Source organism: Thermobia domestica, chromosome 15 (assembly GCF_964235325.1).
Source record: "Thermobia domestica chromosome 15, izTheDome1.hap1.1, whole genome shotgun sequence".
Classification (NCBI taxonomy): Eukaryota; Metazoa; Arthropoda; class Insecta; order Zygentoma; family Lepismatidae; genus Thermobia; species Thermobia domestica.
In genome coordinates this window covers 23,182,218-23,208,928 of record NC_137468.1, presented here as the reverse complement: position 1 = coordinate 23,208,928, position 26,711 = coordinate 23,182,218, and the positions used below count along the sequence as shown (strand labels likewise).

At 36.0% G+C, this 26,711-nt stretch overlaps 1 protein-coding gene across 1 annotated transcript in view; it reads left to right on the top strand.

Annotated features, from left to right (window-relative positions):
• Window positions 1-2,765: 2,765 nt before the first annotated feature.
• LOC145672111 (uncharacterized) overlaps window positions 2,766-26,711 on the top strand; it is a 45,666-nt gene continuing 21,720 nt past the window's right edge. The window contains exons 1-3 of the mRNA XM_081741381.1: window positions 2,766-2,994; window positions 13,755-13,855; window positions 18,682-18,838. Of these exons, the coding sequence (XP_081597507.1) occupies window positions 2,929-2,994; window positions 13,755-13,855; window positions 18,682-18,838 (324 nt within the window). The 5' untranslated portion in view covers window positions 2,766-2,928. The remainder of the gene's footprint in view (window positions 2,995-13,754; window positions 13,856-18,681; window positions 18,839-26,711) is intronic.

The window sequence follows — 26,711 nt, the reverse complement described above, 5'->3', positions numbered from 1 at the left end:
ATGCCATAACCTGGTGAATACCGTTCAACTGTAAGCCCTGGTTGCTATCTTTGATTTTCCTTATAGCGTATTCCAAAACGAAGTTAAATAATAATGGCGACAACGCATCTCCTTGTTTCAGGCCATTTTCGACGTGAAAGCTCGTGGACAAAAATTTTCCTACCCGAACTTTACTTTGGGATTCATTTCAACATATCTTAATTAATCTAATTAGCTTTCTCGGCATTCCAAGTTCTGCAAGAACGTTGTATAATGTTTCTCTCCTAACCGAGTCGTACGCCTTTCTAAAATCAATAAATAGTTGATGTACCGGGGTATTGTATTCCCACTTTTTTTCGAGTATTTGGCGAATGGTAAATATTTGATCGATAGTTGATCGATTTCGTCTAAATCCGCACTGATAATCTCCAATAATTTCATCTGCGTATGGGGTCAGTCTTGCTAACAGAATATTTGAAAGGATTTTATAGGATGTTGACAGAAGAGAAATGCCTCGATAGTTATTACAGTCAGTTTTGTCGCCTTTCTTGTGAATTGGAACAATGATTGATTCTTTCCACTCCTGTGGCAATTCTTCCTTGTTCCAGATAAGGAGAATGAGTTTGTGTATCTTGTTCCACAATTTTTCGCCTCCAGCTAAAATTAACTCAGCCGGAATTTCATCTACACCCGGAGATTTGTGTTTCTTTAATTTCTTTATAGCGGTTTCTACTTCTGTTCGGTTGGGTTCTGGAATATACGGTTCTGCGGTGTGTATCACCTTTTCTCCACGCACACTAGTTTTTGGTTGCGTGTTAAGCAAATCGTCAAAGAAATCTTTCCATCTATTTAAGATGCTATTCGTGTCAGTGAGAACTGTACCGTCAGATTTCTTTAATATATAAGCACGAGGTTGATAGCCTTTCTTAAATTCGTTGATTCCCTTATACATGTCCCGGATGTTTTTATTTTTACTATTATCTTCAAGTTCCTTAATTTTAGCTTTCAGAAAATCCCGTTTCTTTGTTCTACACGTTTTGGAAGTTTCCCGTCTGATATCTGCGAAATTTTGTGTAGTCATTTCATTCGGATTTTGTAGCCAGCGTAATTTTGCCTGTTTTCTCTTCTCCCCTAGTTTTATGCATTCCTGGTCGAACCATGGTTTGTTCCTACGTATTTCCGCGTGTTCCAATTTTTCTTTTGCTGAAATTTTAATGCTATCTCTAATTTCAATCCAGGTATCCTCAACACTAGTGCACTCCGAATCTTCTAAAGCCGAAAATCTATTCGAAACTTCAATCTGGTATTCCTCTCTTACCTGGCTCTCTTCTAATTTCTTTAAATTGAATCTCTCCGTTTTCGGACAATGAATATTACCTTTATTCAACAATAACCTCTCTCGTATTATCGCTGCTACCAGGTAGTGGTCAGTGTCACAATCAGCCCCTCTAAACGACCGGACATCAATTATGCTAGATTGCCTTCTTCTATCTACTAAAACGTGATCAATTTGATTATGTGTTTTTCCGTCTGGTGATGTCCAAGTGTATTTATGAACGTCGCGATGTGGGAATTTTGTACTCTTCACGATTAGGTTTTTGGATGTTGCAAAGTTCACGAGTCTAACACCGTTGTCATTACTTTCCTTATGCAGACTTTCGTTCCCTATAATCGGTTTGAAAATATCCTCTCATCTTACCTTCGCATTGAAATCCCCTAATAGAATTTTCATATGGTATTGCGGGAGTTGGTCAAATATCCGTTCCACTTCTTCGTATATCGTCATCCTTATCTTCCGTTGGGGCATGTACATTTAAAACAATAATATCACACCACCGTCCCTTAAGAGTAATAAAAGAAAGTCTGTCAGTAACAAATTCAACCCGTTTAATTGCTGGTAATATACGTTTATGAACGAAAAACCCCGTTCCTAACTGGTGATTTTTATTTCCTTCCCCATAAAAGAACGTAAAATTTCCGGAATTCTCAGATCATTTCCTTCCCACCTAACTTCCTGAACTCCTACTACGTCCATCCTGTATTTCTCTAACTCCCTCGTTACGGATTTTAACGCGCCTGCCCTATAAAAACTCCTAATATTCCATGTTCCAAATCTCATGTCCATTTTCTTTTGCTGCGGTCGTGCCAAGTTATCAGTCCTTGTCCGAGGCTTTTGTGAATATTTCTGAACAAGTATTTTTTTTTTTTTTCACAGGATGAGGTTGTTAGCCCTACCCAAACCCCCAAGCTGGAGGACCACTCCTAGTCGGCTGTCCGCGACTGCTTATTCAGTATATTCGCAGCTAACCTCTATATCTAGAGGCCTTCTCCTCGATCCGCAACCTGAGGACGCGCCATGCCGTGGTGACAGGAACCCACATTACACGGTGTATTACATTTGGTGACTCAAAATCATTCCTTTGTATGTGAAAAGCTGACGACAGATAAACAAATACACATTATTTTGTTAGTAGTAAAGATAAATATATTAAAATCTTGAATATGTGGCTGAGTGTGACTTCTTTTTGAAGATCCAGTCTCCTTTCAAAAATCCAAGTAGGATAATTACAGCCTCTCATCCTTCTATATGAATGCCCATGTTCTATTTTATTTATTTTTTACGTGGAGTCATGGGGCCTAATTCCATATTAGTACTCGCAAAATTTATGCATCGCAACGCAAAACAAGCAAAAACCAATTATGAAATTTAATTACTGTGCCAAGTACGTTGACGCAAATCGTTACATTATAGGGCCCAGGATTTTCTTTTCCTCGTTCCTTTGTCACCAGCCATGTGTGCTATCACGATCTGGAACTGCTCTGAAATCACAGTTATTTTCTTTGAATGAAATCGGAACGAACTTGACTCAATTTAGCGGAAGTCAGGGAATCATATTGCCGTATGTCAATGTCAAATAAGGGGGAGGTTGTATAAGTAAGAAGGTGACAATGGGGAGAAGGGAAACAATTGTGTTTATGACCTTCGTCTTTTTAGCGACAGAATTTGTTGGAATTGTAAGTATATTAATATGTGTATTTTATACATAGGATACATTGCTACTAAAATGTTATAATAACATGTAAATATATTGGGACATCGGTGAATCATTCTATGAGAGGTTTTTATTGTTTTCAAATTTCCAAAAATGCTAAATTTAAAGCTGCTTTTTGATGTAGGTTGAGAATACTCTAGCATAAACTTACGCATTAAGATATGTGCAAATTTGGAAAGTGGGGTCAGATGGATACAATACTCAGTATTAGGTTTCTCCGTGGAAATAGTACTATAATGTCTTTTTGTGGCTTGTGTCACAAACTCTGTACACGTTGACAATATGCCATGCAGTTTTTTTTTTTTTTTTTGTACGGATCCATAGTATAAGTAGTAGTAGTAGGAACGGGTTAAAAGCCCCGCAGGGGTTTGTTGGGTTCTGTTTACGACGTAAAATGGGCAAATTAAAGACTTCCAAATTTATCCGTATAGTAAAACTGCGGCCCAACTTGTGCTAGGTGACCATTAAAAGGCACGAATGGTATCCAAGTCGGAGCAGGAGCGCAGCAGGGGAGGGCGAGAGGGTGCGTCCATAGGGATCAGGCGCTTCAGCGACGGCAATATATACATAAACGACGGTAGTGGAAGAACACACTTACATATACAGTACTTTCACTATCACTTACACTTCATTTCAATATGCTGTGCACTGACAGTAATTACTTGTATCCACACACTCATTCCTTATGAAAAATGTTTCGTATCGTATTTGACCTATAAATTTTGTATTTGGCAGAACCTTCTGTTCGAGTGAACCTAAAAGCGCATCTCTACTATGCTAGATGAGCGTTTGGAGCTAGCCTTTCATTAGGATTGTGTCTTTTATGAATTACATTTTTTTTATGCAGTAAACCAAGCGGATGACCAACTTCGGAATAAATGCCTAGATGACATATGTTTGGCACCTATGTAAATACAGGGTTCCTACTGGTGAGGGAAGTCAGGGAAAACCCAGGAAAAAAGGCTGGATATTAGGAAAATTTTATAAAATATATTTTTTCTAACATTAATTGCACAAATTTCAGCTTAGTCAACCATTAATGATCGCAATATGGAACGTTGCTCAGATTTTTATGGGTAATAAGTGGAATATATGTATGAGCTATCGATTATTATTTGTCTCTATAGAATGAATGTTCTCATATATAAATATTCACCGTTATTTATTCCTTATTTATATGTCAACGTGATCCGACACCTGTCACGAAAGTCAGGGAATTTCTTGCCAAAGGTCAGGGAGGAGTCAGGGAAATACATTTCTCCAGATCAGTAGGAACTCTTGAAATAACTTCCTGAACACAATTCCTTCGTGAATTAGTGGTCTCACTTGTAAACTTTAGGAAAAGTGACCCCGTATTTTAAATCTACAATAAAATTGTAAAGAGTGCAACCAAGTTTAGCCCCAATTTAATCTCCCCATGAATTTGCCCGAACATGATTATGATTGCAATCCATAGCTTCCAATGCGTGGAACACACCTGTGAAGGAACCAGAGTGGTCAGATGCACCGTTCCAAACGCGTTCCAAAGGTGTTTGTTCGAAATTGTGAAGTATATGCTATGCGAACTCGACATCAGGTATTTTCGTAGTAAATTTACCTTGTAGCAGAATTTTACCGAGATATTGTGTAGTTACTATTTATATGACTGATGTATACTCACATGCAAGAGTGTTAAATGATATCCCTTCTAGATACATAAAGAGTGAAAAATGCAGGACTCACGTTTCCGGCATATCTCGCCATGTGGTTTGAATGACGGAGCACCGACTTCAGGAATGACAAGGGTATATGGCTGTTCAGGGAACGTACTGGGTAGCGTAGGATTTAACGCATCAGAACAGAAACCCGGGTTCGATTATCGGTCAAGACGTACACTTTTTCATTCTTTGCGTAACAAACTAGACTGCATTGTCATGGGGGCGATATTGTGAGAATAATAAAGGCTAAATATAAAATTTACCAATAAAGTAGAGTATGTACGTAGGTCTAAACAGATTAAAATTCTAAAGTCAATAAGAAGAATTAATAGCAGCTAATGGGTGTTAAGGTTTAAGAAATGCAACTTATAGTCTATTTCGATCTAATCCATTGATGTTCTTATCATTCTGCGTGAAAGTCCTGAATTCGTTATGCACTAATACAGACTCGAAACAGTCCTGTCTCAGATCACATCGCCAGTCTTCCGAGAAGCCTGCGTTCAGTGGTTTTGTTCAATGACTCGTGTGTGACGTCGACGTCAGATAGAAGCGTCGAAAGATTTTCACTTGTGGCAAAAAGTCAAAAGATCAGCTTGCCCTCTTTGTCCTGATGGTCACTAGGTCCTAAACTGCAAGAGGACATGAGGCTGATATTAAGTATCTGCCTCAATCTAAGAAGAAGAAGTAGGAGGAGGAGGAACGGGTTAGAAGCCTCGCAGGGGTTGTTTGGGTTCTGTTCTCGACATAAAATAGGCAGATTAAAGTGTTGGGAGAGATACTAAGCGTTTTCGTATCCGACAGTGGAAACTTCCCATAACAAATATGCTAGAACGAATTTCAAGCCTTGTAGTTTTTCTAAGCTTGATCTCAGGGCATCCTCTAGAATTGAAGAGTTGGCTTACCAAATGCATGACTAGGCTATCATGACTTGTGAAACACACGAATAAAGAACAGGCGAAAATTAAACAAAACTTGAAATAAAATGCAAGATAGCTAAATTACTAAACCTGAATAACTAATTAAAAGTTGCAATTAAGGAAACTAAGGTAAATATTGGAAGGAAAAAAGAGCTGCTGGCCAAAGTTAAATATCAATAAATTACAAATCATCGAATTCCTTCGATTTCCCAATAACAATAAGTTGATAATAAATCCTGGCTAACAAGGATAAGAGAAGTCGTTGTCTTCCTGTCATAGGGTTTGAAAAAACCCGGATTTTTCTGAAAAAGCCCAACCCATCTGGGGCCCATATGGATATTTTCGGGTTTATTTTATTTTATTTTATTTATTTTTTTTTCGAAATATTCTGTCTTTGAGGTAAAAGTATTAAAATGTGATTTATATTTCAAGACTGTCATTGTCACAACTTGCAACAATTTTCTATTCACTGTTTTTTTTTTTTTTTTTTTTTTTTTTTTTTTTTTTTTTTTTATGGCCGTTGGCCGCTATTTTGAAATTTTACATTTTTAGGCCGCCAAAATCTATACAATAAATTTAGTGTCTTGTGCTTGTATCCTGAAAATTTAAACTTAAATAACCGAAACTTGAACCCTGTAGTCTGTGTGGTACAGGCAGATAAACGAACAAATTTACACCCATGTCCGAAATGATTGTCGCATATCTATAACTTTCTTCTTGTAAGAATATAATTTGATAATGATTTTGCAGGGTACTTTTAATACTGATACCGTACTATATGTATAATCGAGAAATGTGTATTTGTGGTAAATTTCATAGGAAAAGAATTATAAATACGAAAATTAGAATGAGTAAAACAAAATGTTGCTAAATGAACAAGAAAGTTTTATTTTCGTTTTATTGTTCTTATTTACTGCTCTTTTGACATGAAATTTGCCACATACATGGCTTTGCCGATTATACACATACTGACATTGTAAGAAATACCGGGCGAATTCATTATTAAATTATATTCCTACAACAACATATTTAAAGACATGCAACAATAATTTTGGACATGAGTGTACATTGAGTCATCCTAGGAGCCTTAGTAACATGTGCCAAATATGGTCTATATATTAAAATGATATTTTTGTGTGTTTGTCGCGAATCCTTTCTACAATGAGATCTCGAAACCACAAGTGCGAGAAACATGCCGTTTTCGCTGATCGATTCCAAATTTTGTGTAGATTGTCCAGTTCTAATTAAATATTTTAAAAACCGTGGCCGTTGTTTCTTTATTACATTTTTAAGGGTACTCTAAAAGTGTTGATTTTTTTTTTTAAAAAAAGTAAAGCATCATATCCAATGATTTATACATTGCAACACAACATAGTTGTACACAGGGGTTGTATATCTCTCAGCAGTGGCGGCTGGTGATAATTTATTAGGTAGTGACAGAACTAGATTATTATTATTATTATTATTATTATTATTATTATTATTATTATTATTATAACATATATAGAATTTCAATTTAATTATAATCGATTGTGCTTACATTATCAGTAATCAGGTAGGTACTGGTTCTCTTGCTCCTTTCACTGAAGTTCTATTCTTCTTCATGCCAGTCAGTTATATATTGAAGTGAATTCAGAAATCAAATTTGGGGAATAAATCTTGAGATGCTCTTATTTAACTAAGTTTGTTATTTATCTTGTTGATAAAAAGGACACATACACACTGATATTGAATAAAACACGAGTACACTGTTTAAAAAGAAACACTTCACTTGCACTGTTTATTCTCTTCGAACTTTCAACTGAACACGTTTGGTTGACTAGTTAAGATGCACGATACTGAAACTCCATGCGACGATTTTTTTTGCTGGAAAAGACGTCGCTAATTTTTTTGTTAAAATTATCTATCTCATTAACGAATGTCTTTTCACATAACAACATGCCTAACGCAGTTAATCTTCCCTCTTTCATGGTATTTCTTAGGAAAGTTTTTATTCTGTTCAACATCGAGAAACATCTCTCTGCTTCTGCTGTTGACATTGGCATAGTTATCAATAACTTTAAGAGTTTAACTGTTTCTTGAAACGTGTCGCACAATTCATCGTCTATAATGAACATTAAGAATGACACCGCGCCAGACACCGTTCTCAGTTCGGGTCTCGAATAGCACACTTGAAGTTCGCTTTTTAATTTCTTTTCCTCCAAGAAGGGATATTTTTTAACCATCTCACTGAGATAATTATCGGGGAACTCCTTTTTGTAATTGTCAAATTCTTCTACAGCAAATAATCTCGTAGCTACAAGGTGCTCAGTGAAGTGAAATCTAGATTTGATCTCCACTAGGATTGCATCACAAACTTCTAATGCTTGTCTTTTTTTGTCGTTATAGAACGCCTCACTTCGCCATATTTTTGCACATGGTCCGTCTCTTGCAGTTTCTAATTCGGTTTCTACTTCCTGAATAATGTTGTCAATTTGTTCTCTGGCTGACTGCATACCAAGTTCAAAATTATGCAGATGTTCTCGAACCTTGACAGGATCAGTACATTTCTTCTGTAGTTGGCTGTGGAAAAAAGGCAACCAAAATACGAAATTTTCTTCATTTAATAATAGCTTGTACGCGGAAGCTTCAGTTAAGGTGGTTTGTACTGTTATATCTTCACAGTTTTCTGTTGCTAACATAACATCAATTAGATCTTTCCGATACTCGTAAACTGTATTTACTCCACGAGACTGAAAATTCCACCTGGTGTGAGAAACCCGCGGCAACCCCGAAGCAGTGTATATGAGATCGTGAAATATCGGCTGCTTTCGGATTCTGCGTGACAAGCTTTCGTTGTCACGAGCTGGAAGCAATGGAAAGCCTTTCCCGTACACAGCTGATAGGGCGCGTATATGGTGATACCACTATGCCAAGCAGCATTCAGAAGCAAGGGCCTGGTGACAGTCACCGAAGCAGAGTTGCCACCGACAGGTCTTTCGCGCTAGGTCTTGCGACTAAATAGATACAGCAGCGGGCAGAAAAAAGGAAGAAATTCAGAAGCAGTTATGATATTTAACTCGCTTTCTTTTTAATATTCTGAATATTCTACCTCTCAAGGCAGTGACATGTCACGGCGTCACTGCCTCAGAGGCCGCCACTGTCTCTCAGGCGTTTGCTTCATGGTCAAATGATAATGAAAAACGAAGGGTAACCATTTCTTCAGGCTAAAATGAATCTTTATTGTTTGAAGTGTTCTGTCCAATGAACACCATATATCACTGACATTATAATTAATTGTGTATGTAATGCATTTGCTTGTTACATACTGCATGCAAGAAGAAGGAAAACACTGATCATACATGAATTAGAAACTCTAACCGGAAGCTGGCTCTATCTTGCAAACGGTGCGAGATATTGAAAAAAATCTCCCCTTTATGTTACACCTTGCCAATTTTTATCAAGATATCCTTAACCTGTGTCTATAAAGGGACATATACAAATGCTGTAAGGAATAACTAGGAGATTCATGGTCATATGTGAATGATGCGCTGTGTAGAGAGCGCAGGGTCAGCTAGTATTAATTTAAAACAAACATATAATTCAAGTTTTATAAAACAAATGTTTCAAAACGTCTTATATGACATAAATATTTTCCAGCTTAAAATAAAGGGTTTATTTTTGAAGTTCACTTCCGATACTTTGTGCATTCAGTTACGGGAATTTCCCGTTACTATACATCGAAACTTCCACTAGTACGGAAGTTTGAACTCAGCACTTGAACTAGTAAGCGTTACATAGTCTTCGGAATTTCGAGCATTAAGCTTCTTAAATTTGACAAGAATTTTTACGCTATTGCTAGTATTGATTCTACGAAATGCTTATTTGAAGAGTAGCAACAAATGATCGAACTAAACTGTTATTGGAAAACCAAATTTTACTGAATAATACTTGTGTTATCATCAAAGATAAGAAATAATATTAATGGTTTTAGTAATGTATTTACATATTTACTGGCAGTACCGACACCTATGGCCTTAAACCCGTCAAACATTTGAGAGATAACGTCCCTCGGCGTCACCGAGTCAGTGAGCACACTATTCACGGAAACTAAAATATAAAGTTGCATATTTTACTTCAAATGGACTATAAGCATAATCCATACGTTAATTTGTTGTACAATTGTCCCAAGCTAAAATAAGTTTTTGTTATTCATTCAGTGCATTCAGAACTTTATAAAGGTCGTATGTTGAATGCTGTTGTATACCTTAACATGAAAGCATCTAATTCACCCAAAGAAAGTCCAAAAACTTAAAAATCAGTTTCAGTGTGATCACCTTAGTTGTACCAATAATATACTAACAAAAAACTCAAAGACCCAGGTGGGTGTTAAAGTGTTTTTTTTTTTTCAGGTGGGTCCAACCCCGGGATGGGCCCACTTGGGCAAACCCTGTTGTGTCGTGACGTCAGGGAGCGGTGATCCTCCAAGCGACGAACTCCGGGCAACTGTTACGATGTAAACAGTTGGCTCCCAAGTACAGCAGGACTCCCAATAACAAAAGAAATAAAGCAAAGTTAGTTATCTCTTGTCCCAAGACCCCTTTAATATATGCAGCATTTGTATTCTCATCTATAGAAAAAAATAGCTCGATATAAAATTGATTGTTTGCTGCATTTATCAATGCCTTTTGTGATTGGATACAAAATTATTTGCGATGTCATTAACTCTCTATTACTGGTGCACGGGGTCCCTAGTTCTATCCCAGGTCAGTGAGTTTATGACAGGCAACATTATGTCCGTCGGCTTCCTTGGGGCTCTTCCGTTTGCTCCCACATTCACATTCCATCAATTTCTTTCGTTAATCATTCGTCTCCTCTTGTCTACAGTGCTTGATCGTGGGATGTAAATGAGATATTTCATTTTATTCATTACTATTAATTGTTCGTAGTCATATACAATGATTATACTATATAACGAATCAATCGAATGAACTGAAATCGAAAGTGTTTGACTGGACTGGAGACCAAACCCAGGATCTCCGGGGCTACTCAGCTCTCCCTCAGATTACAGTTACAGTCCATTTTGAAGTAACATGTGGTTGTTTATGGTGCTTGTTCTCTCTTTCAAATATTTAAGAAATTATTATTATTTTAAAGCAAAGTTAAATAACTTTCTCAGTTTCTAAATTGTAATTAGTCAAATTATGTATTCATTGTAGTACCAAACTACTTCACACCTTCTTTTGTATTCGGAGCCATTGTTCCTGTGTTTTATGTGACAAAAGAATTGATTGGATTTTTCATCCTTGTTCAATTTAGCTACATATATTGTACTGAAGTACTTCGATTCACAATTATTTATAATCCTAATGTAAAGCATTTTTTGCAAATACTTCTGTACAGATTAGTGTGGACAAAAGTTCAAAATGTTTAAAAACAGGGATACGATGGCATCAATTTTATGACTTTCGAATATTGACGTTTAGGGGAAAATTTATACCTGAGAGAAGTGCAACTTGAGGCTAAGTTTCAAAATGTAGATTTTTTTTCTGCGGTAACGTAAAAAGCGGAACAAACTAAGGATTGCAGTATTTATTACTGTTGTAGGTTATAACGAGTTTCAAGAATCTTTACCCTGTACCTGGTTATTTCATAACTATTGTCAAACCGCCATTTGACCATGCTAGGTGTGAGTGAGTGCTGCCATCTAGGTATTGTGGACGAAGTTTCTCATCGAGCTGTTCACAATGAGATGCGTGGCAGCGGGAAAGTGTAATGATGACAAGGGACGACTATGAGAATCGTGTTACAGCCGTAGCATTTCACAAGATGGGCATGCCACCATCATGGATTTTCGCCACCGTGAAACCCCTACTAATCAGTGAACGATTTGTTTACGCACTATCCAGCGTTACAGTGAAACGTAAACCGTCAATAACCGGCATTATAGTGGAAGAGCGCGCACAGTGAGGACACCACAGCCAGTTAAAACTATAGCTACAAGGATTGGGTGAAATCCCGTCGAGACTCAATCAGTAATATCCTGAGAGACGTCTATTTCGAGAGAGCTCAATCAGGATCTGGGACATAGAACTTACGAACAACGTACAGATCATTTCCTGATTGATGTCTTACGCCAGCAGAGAGCCAAACGTCTCCTCAAGCGTTACGCAGAAAATGGTCACAGAACAATTATCTTTTCCGACGAGAAGCTGTTCATAGTTGAGCAGACCTTTAATGTTCAAAATGATCGTGTACGCATTCTTATCAGTGGAAGCTGTAAGAACGTCTTTGCGGGGTGCAAAAGTCCGAGTCATCACACCGGGTTCATGGTGTAATGGTGTCTGTGCTTTAAGGTTGGTTAAAAGGACAAGTTTTGCCGATAGATATCACTACAGTCCTCGTATCTTTCATGTATTTTTTACCTTTCACGAAAATTCACGATTTCTCTTACAAATTCCAAACTACAGACTTCCAATTTTTTAAAAAGGAAGTTCTTAACCTATCGAAGGCAACAATCCGTGCCGACTTTTTATTTAGAATTTTCTTCATTGTTGAAACAGTATATTGTTAAAGATGTGGATATTCAGTTTCAACAATTAAGCCATTTCAACAATGAAGAAAATTCTAATTAAAAATCGTCACGGATTGTTGCCTTCGATAGATTATTGAAGTTCCTTCTGTAAAAATTTGAAGTCTGTAGTTTGAAATTTGTAAGAGAAATCGTGAATTTTCGTGAAAGGTGAAAAATACATGAGAGAGATACGAGGACTATAGTGACATCTATCGGCAAAACTTGTTCCTTTAAACCAACTTTAACGGCACAACACGCCTCCTTTTTGGTGGACAAGGAGAAAGACATCTGCTATCACGTACCAAACCAAGTGTTGGCGCTCATTGTCAAACCACTGAATACCATTGTATTCCCAACCGAGAGTGGACCTTCCAAGAGGATTGTATTCCCGTGCACCAGGCACGGTCAACACAGGAGTAGTGATATGGGTCAACATCACAAATTTAATCTCCATATCGGATTGGCCCTCTAGCAGCCTGGATATGAACCCGCTCGATTGCAAACTGTGGTGGGTGCTTCAATCAATGGCCTGCAAGAAAAGGCACTCTAATGTGGACTCCCTCAAGTGCGCCCTGGTCAGGGCAGCCTACCAGACTTCTGGCCTGCATCCAAGGTAAACCTCTGACAGTAATATAAAATAACTAGGTATATTGAGAGTAAAGGAACTTTTTTCTCTTCTCCTGCTCGTCTACTGGCTAGCGCGCGCATCTTTGCTGTACTGGGTTCCGGGTTTAATTGCCGGTTGGAGAGTATTTGAACACATTACGGTGGTTCGAACTCCACCTTAATTTATAGGTACAAGTTTCGTGTGGCATCAGTGCTAAAAAGCAAATCCAATGCTAAGCTTCAACAAAGAAACAAGATGTTCAAGAATATCTTTGATTTTGTTTTGGTCATTTCTGATACTTGTAGTTTTGTTGGTATTTCCGAATGTTAAGCTGACCCGTTACCAATCCCAAACATCTATTTTCATTCTTCATGGCGAGATTATATAGGCTGTGTCCTGTACACAGCTACACAAATGAAATCAGTTTCGGTATTGTTTTTGACATGGAAGCCGATGTTCCGTCTACTAAACACCCAACTGAAAGCCATCTGTCCTACCTTAGCCCTTTATGGACTGTAAATTCAGAGTGGATGTGATTGAACCAATTGCGTGATATTATGGCCGTATAATTACGTAATATTCAGTATAATAAATTAAGTCTGTAGAATGGCTTCAATTGAATCATGTAGAAAACCTCAGACTGAAAGTATTAATGGAACCTAAACTTAACCGATGACTGGGGTATAAGGACTAAGGATGGGAAAACTGGTTTTTGATAGGAAACCTTACCTGTGGTGAAAAGAAAGAGTTTGTTTTTGAAAATTTTCGAAAACTAGTTTTCGTTTTTCTTAAAACTTGTTTTTGTGCACTAATAAGGACAAAATTTAGTATGGGCACAACTTATTTTCTGCAGTCTCTGAACAAAATATAGTGTAATCATAATCATAAATTATACCTAATTTATTTTACCTGGACAGATATTTCCTTTATTTTTATTATTATTTTCAGGCTCAAGGATATTACTGCGAGTGGAATCTTTGTGACTCTGACCAATATTGTTGTGGAGATAACCAATGTTGCAGCAATGTTTATAGTCTTTCCTATTTTTGGTAGGTATTTTATATTTGTAATTTCTAGGTTAAACATGTTGTTAGTGTGTAAATTGTAATTTTTCTTTTTCATTACACAGTTATAAGCTAATCTGCACGAGGTTCTGGGTTTTATTCGTTACAGCGATCTCCAGAATGTTTGACGTCTCCATTAATTCTCCGTCTCTCCTCACTCAATCATTCAATTGTGGCAGCGCTGCTTAGTCAGGGAAGCAGAGAACTACGTAAATTAAGAAGTAGAGAACTCCAGTCTTGAAGGCTCCAATGTGAAGTTCAAAGATTGTTTTTTGATCTGCAATATCCTATACTATTTTTTGTATTTGAACTACTTCTAAATCATATTTTGTTCCTTTCGTTTTTCTTTCCTTGTTAAAGAAAAATTGAAAACATCCGGGCTTGGGGGAGAAACATCTGGTCTCGTCTTTATAATTCTGTATCAGAATTTTGGTATAAGGTATAAACTACCTTGAATATCTTAAAAAAACTAAACTGATGCTGAAGCACAAATGTTCACTTGGAGTAATCTTGATATACATCTGTCATTTAGTAATTGCCGAAATTTCGAATGGAAATTCGCATTTTCCTCGGCGGTGAGCAGTCCTGGGTTCGATTCCCGATGGGGGCATTTGGTTGAAAAAGTGTAAGACGCTTTTTCAGGCTAGCCATCTTGAATGAGGTTTCCCTGGGTTTTCCTCATTCACACCAGGCAAATGCCGTGATGGTACCTAACATAGGTCCCAGGCCGCTTCCTTCCTTCCCTTTCCCCGGATAGTGTGCTCGCCAAGGAACGTCATCCTTCATACATGACGGGCTAAATGGCCTTAGATGCTGAAAGCCCTGAAATCTAAATCCTAAATCCTTTCCTCAGCAGTGTAGCGTCCACAGTAAAGTCATCACATCATGTAATATCCATCGTTGTAGTATAATAGTTCCAAACCAAAAACATGTCTCCTAATAATAAAAATATTATACAAATAGTATGGATATTATCTGCAACAAATTTGCACTCAAATATTTGAATTTTCACAAAACCACTCTGGTGTAACTTTCGTTACCGATAATATCGAGGTATTTGATCCAGTAGAAGTCCACAGAGAGTGCTACTGTGTGATAGTAATGGTCACTCTTCTAAACTTTAAAAGATATTGACTAAAATGTTTGGATTTTAAGGTTAAAATATAACTCCAGTAGAGTTATAGAGACATAGAGACGACGTACGATGTAAAATCTGGCCACACACTATACCATTCCAAAAGTCATAAGATTTTGTACTATTACTTTTGCTTTGGTTGTTACATAAAGTGCTCGTGGTTATGACGTAGAGCTAGGCGCTTGAAAGACTGACCCAGAATTCCGGGTTCATGTACAAATCGGAATTTCGTTCTGACGATAATCTGTGAATGCAAAATTTACATAATGAGGAAGTTCATTTGTAAATTAAGCTTTCCTCAGTAGATAAAACGTATTCACAGACGAAATTACATAATAATTCTTAACATTTTACAATGGTTTTTCTAGTAATTAAATTAGTGTAGCAGTCTTTTCCTTGTTTGTTCATCTTCTTGACAAGCAATATTAAATTTTAAATCAAAGTATAATAAAAATTAAAAATTTATAATTGACCGAATACAATATCAGAAAACTGTTTCTTATCATCTGTTATTTTTTTATTTTTATTTATTATTTATTTATTTACTGTCATATCTGTCGATAGACTCACAAACAAGACGGTTATAACCGTTCTATAAAACTTCACGTATAAGCCTAAGAATTGCGTGGGTATTGTACAAATTTACATTCATTAGTTGAGAAATAAGCAATTTGCAATCCTTGTGATTTGAGTTCCAGTTACCAGCAAATACGAGAATTTTTACCAGGGTTGGCAAAAACGATGGTTTTTATTGAAAATACAAAAAAAAAAAAAAAAAAAAAAAAGGTTTAAACCAGGTTTTTTGTTTGTTTAAATAATTTGCTCTATGCATTTGTATCACATATGGACAGAAATAAGTTTATTTCAATTTGGTGTTATTATGCAACAACCGGGTTATGCTGGAAGGGGTCACATTAAGCTTAAAGCAGAGTCCAAACAATTTCTCGACTTACATCCGAAACAAATTGTCCTTCATTTGAACTTGAAACCGGGACTAATTGGCCACAAATGTGTTACGTCTGCCGACTCCCTCACGAAAGACTCCTGATACGTTGTACTGATCTTTACATACTTTTAATATAGTTGTCTAATTGTCAAGAGTCATTTGAGAAGGACGAAAAGATAAACAGTTGCACAAGTGAAACCATTATACAGAATTACATATGGACAATTTCAAAATATTGCAGAGTACAGAAGAACTAATTAAGTCCAAGGTAGTTCACTACGACTTTTATTAGTCCAAGTTAAAAAAAAATACAACGACGACTTAATTTGCATATCAGTAAGAAAAGTGAATAAAGATAAGAATTATTTGAGTTCACTTTGGCTCTGACCCATTTATACATAGATACCAAAGATACTTCTGATTTCAGTAAATGCCCCTCGTGGGGTTTGTATGACCCCCCCCCCCCAAAGTACGGTATTTCGATGTATTTTATCAATAGTAAACATTATTAAAGCAAAACAATATTTGGATTTTTTCTTTGATTGCAATTGCATAACAGTAATAACAAACTAAAAAAGATCACAAAAGAAACATTCATAAACTTATATAAAAAAAGTTGCTTTTGTAGTATAATCTCTTTGAGTAATGAATGGGGAATTTAGGTCTGAATATAATACGAATAATATGCGGGAGTGACACGCGATAACCCATAAATGTGTATTCATCAAGATTTTACAAACACTTACACTTTTACGAACATTTTTCGTTTTTTTGGTTTAAACCAGTTTTTATTTATTTATTTTTGAAAAAACCAGCTGGTTTAAATCAGCCAATCCTGATATTTACCTTACATACTTTTCAGCATTAAAACTTCAAGTGAGTTGACCAATTGGAATTCAATTTCCAGTTTGGTTAGCAGAAATATTTGTTTTGAAAAACTGTTGAAATTTTTTCTACCTAAGTGCGAGAATCATGTAAGTTATACTGTATTTACTCAAATGTAAGACGCCATCTATTCTAAAATGACCCCGTTTTCTTCTGAGTTGGAGGAATCAGTTGAAAGCATGTTCACAGCTTCTTTAGAGTTGTATTTTCTTTGCCATTTTTTTCAGACAATGTCATTCTCGATTCCTTCGAATGCATTGGAAATGCAGCATATCGTGAACAACAATGTCAATGTCGTAATTCAACTTGGGTTAGGTAGTTGTAATATTTTTGTTTGTTACTGAGTTGCAATATCTCCGTTCGTAACAGTAGCAATGCACGCGAATCTAAGACGTCATTGATTCTAAGACATCCTGCGGTATATACAGTGATTATTTTATTTATTTACTTATATATTTATTTTAGAACTACACACACGCACTAAATATGGATACTTAGCTTTCAAACCATAAGTGTGACGTCATCGCAATATACAGAAGTGCGAGTTAGAGCTCCTTTGTGGCAATATGGTTAGCTTACACATCTTCGGCGCGGGAGACCCTGGTTCCGATTCCTCGCTGGAAATCATCTGGTTCGGATTTCACGTTTCGTATAGTTTCGTTGCTGAAAGGGAGGGAAACTTCAATACAATACAATACAATACAATAGAGAAGAGCAAAGAAAATGAAAGGAGTAACGGAGAGACTCAAAAATCATCCGATTATGTGCCGTTGTGGCTTGAAGGTTAAATGTGTCTTTTTAGTGTGGGTGTTCTCAGCAATCCTACAGGTAACTATGATTTTCTTAAAAAGGAAACTTTATACTCATCTTTTCAATTTTCAGTACGAACCATAGAACGATTCATATAATGAATATATATGTATATCTATATAAATACAAAATAAATACAACCTTTGACAAGGGCTTACACAGCATTTTGAAGACTAGTAATTCCCATAACATAATGATGATAGTCATTTTACACTAAAAACTAGTGACTCTCGGTGCGAGCGGTCCTGAGTTCGATTCCCGGTGGGGGCACTCGGTCGAAAAAGTGTTAGAAGCTTTTTCAGCCCAGCCATCCTGAATGTGGTACTCCTGGGGTTTCCTCATTCACACCGGGCAAATGCAAGTGTGGTACCTAACATATAGGTCCCAGGCCGCTTTCTTCCTTCCCTTTCCTCGGATAGGGGGCTCGCCGAAGGACATCATCCCTCATACGTGACAGACTAACATGGCTGTAGATGCCGAAAGCCCAGACATCTGAATCCTAAATCTCTACTCTAAAAACTAATAATCTGTGACCAAATTTGGGCCGAGGGTAGCTGATTGATTCTTGAAATTAACAATTTTAGATTGATTCCCGAAATATAGAAAACGTGTTCCGAAATACAGAAAGCGTGTAAAGTATGGGTACTTCTGATTTTGGGTATTACGGCAGCAGAACGATATGTGAAAGTTATTGGTTGTGCCTTTCGTAGGGAATGCCCTGATGTTTTTAAGAATTTCTCTTTACTCAGGATTGAGAGATTGTTATTTACCCTTTAATTTTTATTTGCGTTCTGTATTGAAAGGTGAAGGATCTCGTAAGGACTTGAAGCGCTGTTCAGGTGGTACTGGCACATGCAGTGGTGTGTATAAAGTTTCCTGTTCGATGAACCATTTCGCTGTAATATTCTAAATATGAACTATTATTTTGATTTATGTATATAATATAAACTATGATTCACAGACAATATATGTTCACCCTCTGCATGAATACGTATAAGATACTGTATTTTCATCAGTAACATTTTTGTTTTTCAGGGCAGGAATTGTGTTTTTAATTATCATGTTATCATCATGCGGAGGCTTCTTTAGGTATTGTTACATGTATCGGCCGCAAATCATTGTTCATCAAATCACCAACTACATTCCACTTCCTACAGAGAGAGGGCAGCCGGAAGAACTGCAGCGGTTGGCGGTGAGTGACGAGATATTATAATTTATTACAGCCCAAATCTTTTATCCGTTTATGCTGTAGCACTCTCAGATGTCGTCACGGAATCAAACAGTTCTCTTTATACAATATTCTTAACACATTTTAAAACGAAGAGCATATTTTAAGTATAGAAATAAAATTATTTTTCATGAGTGCAATATACACCGTGTTTCCAAAAGAATGGCCTGATTTTGGACGATAATAATTATGGAAGTGTTGTTTGAATGGGTGTGGCCCAGAGTTTAAGAAAATCACCGTTAGATGTCAGTCATTGCGTCTTCTCAGTTTGCAGTCAGTCAGAAATAAGATGGCGTCCGCTCAGTAGAAGGCGTTTTATGTGCTGCAGTTTCCAAAGACTGAGTCAGTAGTTTCGGTCCAGCATGCATTTCGTCGATGTTAAGGCGTTGATCCGCCTGCCCCCAAAAACATTCGTCGTTGGTATCGCCAATTTGAAGAGACGGGATGCTTGTGCAAAGGTAAGAGTCCAGGTCGGCCTCACACTTCCGATGAAATGGTAAAAACAATTCGGCAAACTTTTGAGAGTAATCCTGCTGTTGGTGGACACATAGAGCATTTGTAATAGCATAGCTAAAACTTGAAAGTTTTGTGAGTATTTTGCAATTTATCCTATTATGTGGACTTATGAAATCAAGTCATTCTTTATGAAACACCCATGTACTTTTGCTTTGAAAGTAATAAGAAGTGATGTTGAGACGATTGACTGTATTATTTAGTATGATATGACTGGAATGTAAGACTAAGGCAGTTAACAAATAATGAATTGCATACTGACAGTTGGTACTTATTCTTCGATTTAAAAATAAAAATTAATGAAGCAAGCAAGAAAGGTAGAAGAAAAAAAAAAAATCTTAAGGCTCCGGAGTAGTAGTCAGGGTTGGAAAAAGTAGTTTTTTTTTTTTTTTTTTTTTAAATAAGAACAAAACATGTGTTTAAAACATGAAAAAGATGTTTAAAATGTTTTTAAACGTGTCTTAAAACATGATTTTAAACATATATTTCAAAATCGTGTAGTAACTTATTTGTTAATACTTTTTGCTCTTTACTTGCAAACCGACCTTTTCATTTATTTTATCCTAGTTAAGACTACACTGTGTGGGCCTAGGACAAATCTGCCAATGACCAAATGCGCCAATCGTGAAAATGGACAAATCTGCCAACGGACAAATCCGCCAATGGACAAATCTGCCAATTGACAAATCTGCCAATTACCAAATCTGCCAATTACCAAATGTGCCAAACGCGAAAATGACCAAATGCGCCAATTGTGAAAATGGACAAATCTGCCAATTACCAAATGCGCCAAACGCGAAAATGACCAAATGCGCCAATTGTGAAAATGGACAAATCAGCCAATTGACAAATCTGCCAATTGACAAATCTGCCAATTACCAAATGCGCCAAACGCGAAAATGACCAAATGCGCCAATCGTGAGAATGGACAGATCTGCCAATGGACAAATCTGCCAATTGACAAATCCGCCAATTACCAAATCTGCCAATTACCAAATCCGCCAATTACCAAATCTGCCAATGGACAAATCTGCCAACAGATAAGTCACCGAACTATCATTTTATTTTAGATGTATTCTTCATTCATCATCCCACGATATTACGAAAAAGAAGAATTATTGATGAAAGAAAGCGGAAAAGAGTATTTTAATTTTGATGTGTCTTACTTTAATTAATTCGCAATTATGTTTCAAAATGAATGTTTACTGATATTGGTTGTTGGAGTTTAGTATCCCATTGCTGTACAGAGGTTATATGAGACGTGACGTAACGCGTTTGAATTTTAATGCCCTCTTACTAGGAATCGAACCCGAAAAGATTAATGTTTGTTGTAATTATTCGATAACCAAAAAATAAAATAAGTGAAAAATATTAACTGTTAACAATCGGATTGTACCTTTGTTACTTGATTTCTCTTAACACTGACACACATATTTCCAAGAATGAAACGCGTAGTTCTAACAGTCTTCAAATGACGAGACATATATCATTCCATTGATAATATTGAGGTAAACAAAATGTTATACATGCGTGTAAAAACCCATGTAAACTTTTCTAGAACATGTAGTAAAATATCGTATTCGTACATATGAACATTGATGCTCTGTTACAGCTACTTACTGATATAAAAGTGAAATTGAATTATATCGTCATTAACCATGCACACTGATCTTGGAGATTGGCCTTCCTGAATGTAGATATCTTTATTCGAATTTGTGACAAGGATATACACATATTTCAATGCCTCCCCAAAATAATACAGAAGTCGTCGCCGCTGTCCCTGGATTAAAAACCTTATTTTGTGTCTACGTGGTTACAAACCATTCGTAAATTTTACGACTCAATTTTAGTCTTTTTATTATTTCTGTCTATATTATCTTTTAAAATCTGAAAATGGGCTTGTTTATGGAATTATATCGACAATAATATGGGATGCCTTTGGAAACTTTATTGAACAAGTAGATGTAAATAATTAATTATATAACTTCTTAGCTGTATACTTGAATTGCAAGTATGACGTCATGAGGAAAGAGTTACATTTATGTACGTTTGTTTTATAGATATTACAATAATAGATAACTAAAGTAAAAGGTACAACACAACTAAAAAGCGTAGCATTTCGCATATAAAGTTCGAAAAAAGTAATTGGGTGCAAACTTGAAAGTGTCATTCCAGACTTTTTCATTTTTCCTCGTCACGCACCACGCAACACACAGCTCTATCTTCAGCACAAATTGCCTTCCTCCAGTGCTTACACAGGTGTGTTGTCAGTCCTTGTCACTCTCCTTTTCACTGTTGGTCAGTAAAAGCAAGTTTTTCTTATTCCTTGTTGCGGGTTTGCCATAGGGTTAGTGATGAAGATGTGCCTCATTAGCAATATCACTAGTGTCTTCACCAGAAGGTATCTAATCCAAAACCCTCTTATTTGACTATTTTCACGTTCTTCCTCAGTGTCACCCATAGTTTCTCCACCAACGAAGACAAGAAATAGTTATAATACTATGACATAACTCTTTGCACTGTTTATAGTCCAAAAAACACTCATTTAATGTTAAAAACAGGGAAATAGATCTGTCAAAATTTGTGAAAAAAATTAACGTGGTTACAAACCTTTCGTAAAAATTACGTAGACCTTCAAAATATGCGTGATAAAACCGACTGACACGGCTGTAAAACCAAAATTATCCTCTCCTGTAAGAGCTAGGAAGGTATTCGGGAGGAGGGTGGTCATGCATTCGCGGTTCAGCAAATTCAACAATTTTGGACATGGTGTTTCGTAAAATTTACGAATGGTTTGTAATCCAGGGTTAAGATCTTTATTACACCATTTATAAGACTACATTACTCAGTTAATGAGATATAGTCCACACTGTTGATTGATTTTCTTCCTTTAAAAATAACATTGTCAAACACATTATATATGTATACATCAATAAATCACATCGAACCAAATAAAATGAGATGCTCGAATACGAGTTTAGTTTATAAAAAAATATGCTGCACTAACAACTGTATCTTTCGTTGCCAATAATCAGTGACAGCTTTCATTCATTGTCCTGGCAGTAGCGAACCAGCAGTTTCCTTGTCTTTTCGTAAAGTGACACATACACTTTTTTGAACATGCTAGTTGTAATCGTAGGTAACAACAATCAAGTTAATTAAAAAGTCTTGGTAATAAGTATTTTCAAATTGGTTAAAATGAATACGAACCTGTTTTCGGGACGGGTAATTTGAATAGGGATATCAAAATATAAGCCGTCACTTTAGGATCTTTTTAAAGAAAATTACAAAAGTGTTTACTTACCAAAATATTTACTTTATATTTTACAAGGCTATGAAAAATATTTCATCACATTCTTTCAAATATTCACAACTTTCACAATTACAAACTAGAATTTCTCACCAAGTACAAGATCGTGAAAAAAATAAATACCAAAATTTGTAGTTGTAAAAGAAATTTTTTTTTGTTTTCGGTTTTAAAATTCACGACTGTAAATCAGGTCAAGAGGACAAAAGTTACTTGTAATATGGGCAAAGTTCCTACAATCTAAGAACCCCGCAAACCTGACTCTTAATAAATTATATGAAAAAAAAACTAAATATTCTAAACGTTCTAAATAGAGTACTCAAAAAAGATCTCAAGATACGTGTTTGCAAACAAGTCATGATTATACTAACTACTGCCTACTTATTAACGATGTTATTATTGCTAAAATAATTGAGTTTCTTCTTACTTTCCTTATCCATTTTCTGTTAAAGATTATAGCTTCTTGTTGAAGACATTTTATTATTAACTTTTACCTACTGCATTTCTCTACTTATAATAAGAAATACATATATTGGTTTATTTCGAAAATGTAAAAAAGAAGCAGACATTCGCTTAATGAATTAGGTCAGCCATAGACAGGGCTGCTCGTAGATTTCATGGTCTTTCACACAAATTCTATGCGAGGTCCAACCAAACTTGTGAAATCTCCATCCCCGTAAAGGTCGTCAGCACAGTTGCAACTTCGTTTTTGTTGAAATAGTCAAGTAACAATATTTATATGGTTCAAGTCCTTTTTCTTTATTATTTCTTCTACTACTTTTAAATTTGAAAATTGAAAGAGCTTTTGTGTAAAGTGTCCCTCTCATAGTGGGCTACTTACATGATAATGCACTACAGGCTCTTCGTCGGTAACTTCAAACTTGAAATACTCATAACGGAATAAACAAAATAAACAAAGAAAAGAAATAAACTGGCTCCCCAAAGACCCGTTTTTCCACAATATTAGCCACGGTTACCCCCTTTGCGGTCATATTAGTAAAGAAACGCAGTTTGTCCTTTACAAGATAATATTTCCTCGACATACATTTAGATTCTTTTTAAGAATAAATAGTATACGATAAGCCAACACATTACTCACATATTTATCTTCATAATTTCTTGTATTTCTTTCATTATAATATATTCATGGGCATATTTAGATTGATCCTTTGGAACAAATGCTATAACTTCAATAAAAGTATCACAAATTGCCTACATATAATACAGCATATATAAAGTATATATATTCTCTTATTATTTGTGTAAGTGTTATTCTCTTACATACAATTTTTACTTTGTGGTTTTCAATGAATAGGTTAGGTTCTCTAAAATAACGATGTGTATGACATGTTCCCTTTTCTGTACTTATAAATTTATTTATACAAAACTTAACATTTCGACTTATATTTCTTTGATTTACTAATTAGTTATATATTTTTCATTATTCATTTCGATAACCTGAGAATAGTTGTAAACTATAAATTTATAAAGTAAGTAGTCATAACTTCGAAATCAACATGTATTCTTCTTCCCTTTCTCATTCAGTCACTTTCTTTTAGAAAAAATGTACTGTGTCTTTTTTACAATTGCAAACGTAATATAGAGTCACAATGATATAATTTAATGGCATATATAAATATTATAATGTCTTAGAAATGTTCGTTAAAATGTCATACGTTAAAGCTTATACATACCACCCTCTTGATAAAGTTTTTACAACTCATTATGTATCAATAGAGGCATCTTACGAAGAAGGGTAATGCATTATACGACATTACATTAGTAGAATCGCTTTTGGTGTTCTTTTAGGTACCTCATTGCAACCACAACCTTGAGCTACACCCCGAGATGTAGAAAGAGTAGAAACAACATTCTAGATAAATGTGTTAAGACTGGTGAAGATACTGTTATAGTATTGAAACTTTACATTTTATAGAGTGTTTTTACTTAAAAGTGCTGTGCCTTATCATGACAATTGAGTTAAATATAAAATTTGTTTACAAGGTCTACAAGTGGTTTATTTAACGTTAGAAGTATTCTTTGAACATATCGTTGTGCATGTTAAGGAGATGCAAAGAATTTTCACCTATACAAAATTAAACATCACTTTCATTATTGCTTACAGTAACTGTATACATATACTTAATTTTCAACTCTTTTCATCTCTGAAGCAAAAACAGATAATTCTTCCAGATATATTTATTTCCTTTCTACAGAAAGTAATTTATTACTTGAATTATTAAAAGTAAACTAAAATATTGCTCTGAATTTTACCACTATTTTACGTATTTATTTATAGACCATTCTCGTGGGTAGTCGTAACGTGCGGATAACCATAATTGATAGGACGATCACTACCAACTTCATTGGAACATGTGTGGCACCATGTGAACGCACGAACAGTAACCAATCTACTATTGAATCGCAGGTTTATGTTCTTTTCCTACGATTTTTTCTCCATCTGTTCATCGCTTACAGGATCTTCGTCATTGGCTAGGCACATGGAGGACGCTGATATTTCGATAATATTGTCGTTTTACCCTTTAACACAATGACGATTATTGAGTGTGTATGAATTTCGCATATAGGATGAATACCAAAATTTTACTATAGGGCGTTAAGCTACATATCTCACTCATCTGTTGTTCCGCTATGGGTGCTTTCATCCTCAATTGTCATCTTTATAAATATTTGAACAACTATTTGCAATTCATCTTCGAGGAGGATAACACGTTTTCGTAACACGAATCAGGTGTATTCTAGTCACTGTACACCTTCTACCCTCGTTTTATAACCTATCCTTGGTTCATCAAACGTAGCCCTAGCATGCGATTCTGACAGACATATGATTATGACAACATTTCTTACGACCACCACCTAGCTACTTTAAGACTACATACCTGCTCAAATAGCAGTTTGTATTTGTGCTGGAAGGTGATATTAACATGAGTACTATGCGTTTTTTTACAGCCTTTATAACATATGTCTGATGCGAGCAAGTGATGCAATCATGAACACCAAGTTTCCCTTCTTCTTTTGAGCAAGCTTTCGTATAGATGAATGAATTCTTATTCTATGTACTTATCTTGAATGGGGGCAGACATCAAAGGGTATAAGAGTTAAAATGGTCTAAAGCAAATATTGTAATCTTCGGAGTGTATAAGAGTTAAAATGGTCCTAAACTAATATTGTAATCTTCTGAAAGTCCTTTTTGCACATTTATCTACAATATCTATAAACCCTCCCTTTCAGCCTTCGCGTTAATCTAGTCGCTAGTACGTGAGCATTTTGTATAAGGGGTCCCGGCCTTGATTCCTGGTAAGAGATACTTTGTGATTTGCACTGTCCGTTACATTTCTGTTTGTCACTAACGTGTATGCTTAAGTTGAATTGCAACCAAAAAAGATGACTACACAGTCGGGTGTCGGGTGTCGTGGTTGCAACTAATTAAAGGAAATTAAGCTGGTATAGTGGCTGGTGGGTGGGTTTTTGGTGTATGGGTCCGAGGTTTCATCCGCAGTGGAGATTCTCTGTGATCTTAACTGTCCTCGATCTTTCTGTGTCCGTGTCTCTGTCATGTTTCATTCAGTACAATTAGAATCAAAATATAATTACAGAGAATATTGTCTCAGTTGGGGGCGAGTTAAGAGACTGACAGCTGCTCAGGAAATGCGAATTGCACATTTAAGTCGGCCATACATTGACGTATTTTTCGGTTGTAACCATAAAATTTCATACGCTAGTCTTGTTAGCAGCTGTCAATACGTTAGTGTATGGGACCTGGAAAAGTTTACGTAACGAATTTTTATACGCTGGAAAAGTCTGTCTGCTTTTAACTTCGAGCGTAAATACGGCGCGTAAAAACGGCTCAGATGAAAGAGTTTTCGAGCAGCAGGTGGTCTCTTGCCTTTTCCAGGCCTTCTCCTCGTTCTGGTTTTATTGTTTTCAGAAGAGAAAACCTGCTCTTGTGTTGTCCTCGCGGATCGTTGCTGAGGTTTGCTGCTAGACTCACCAGAA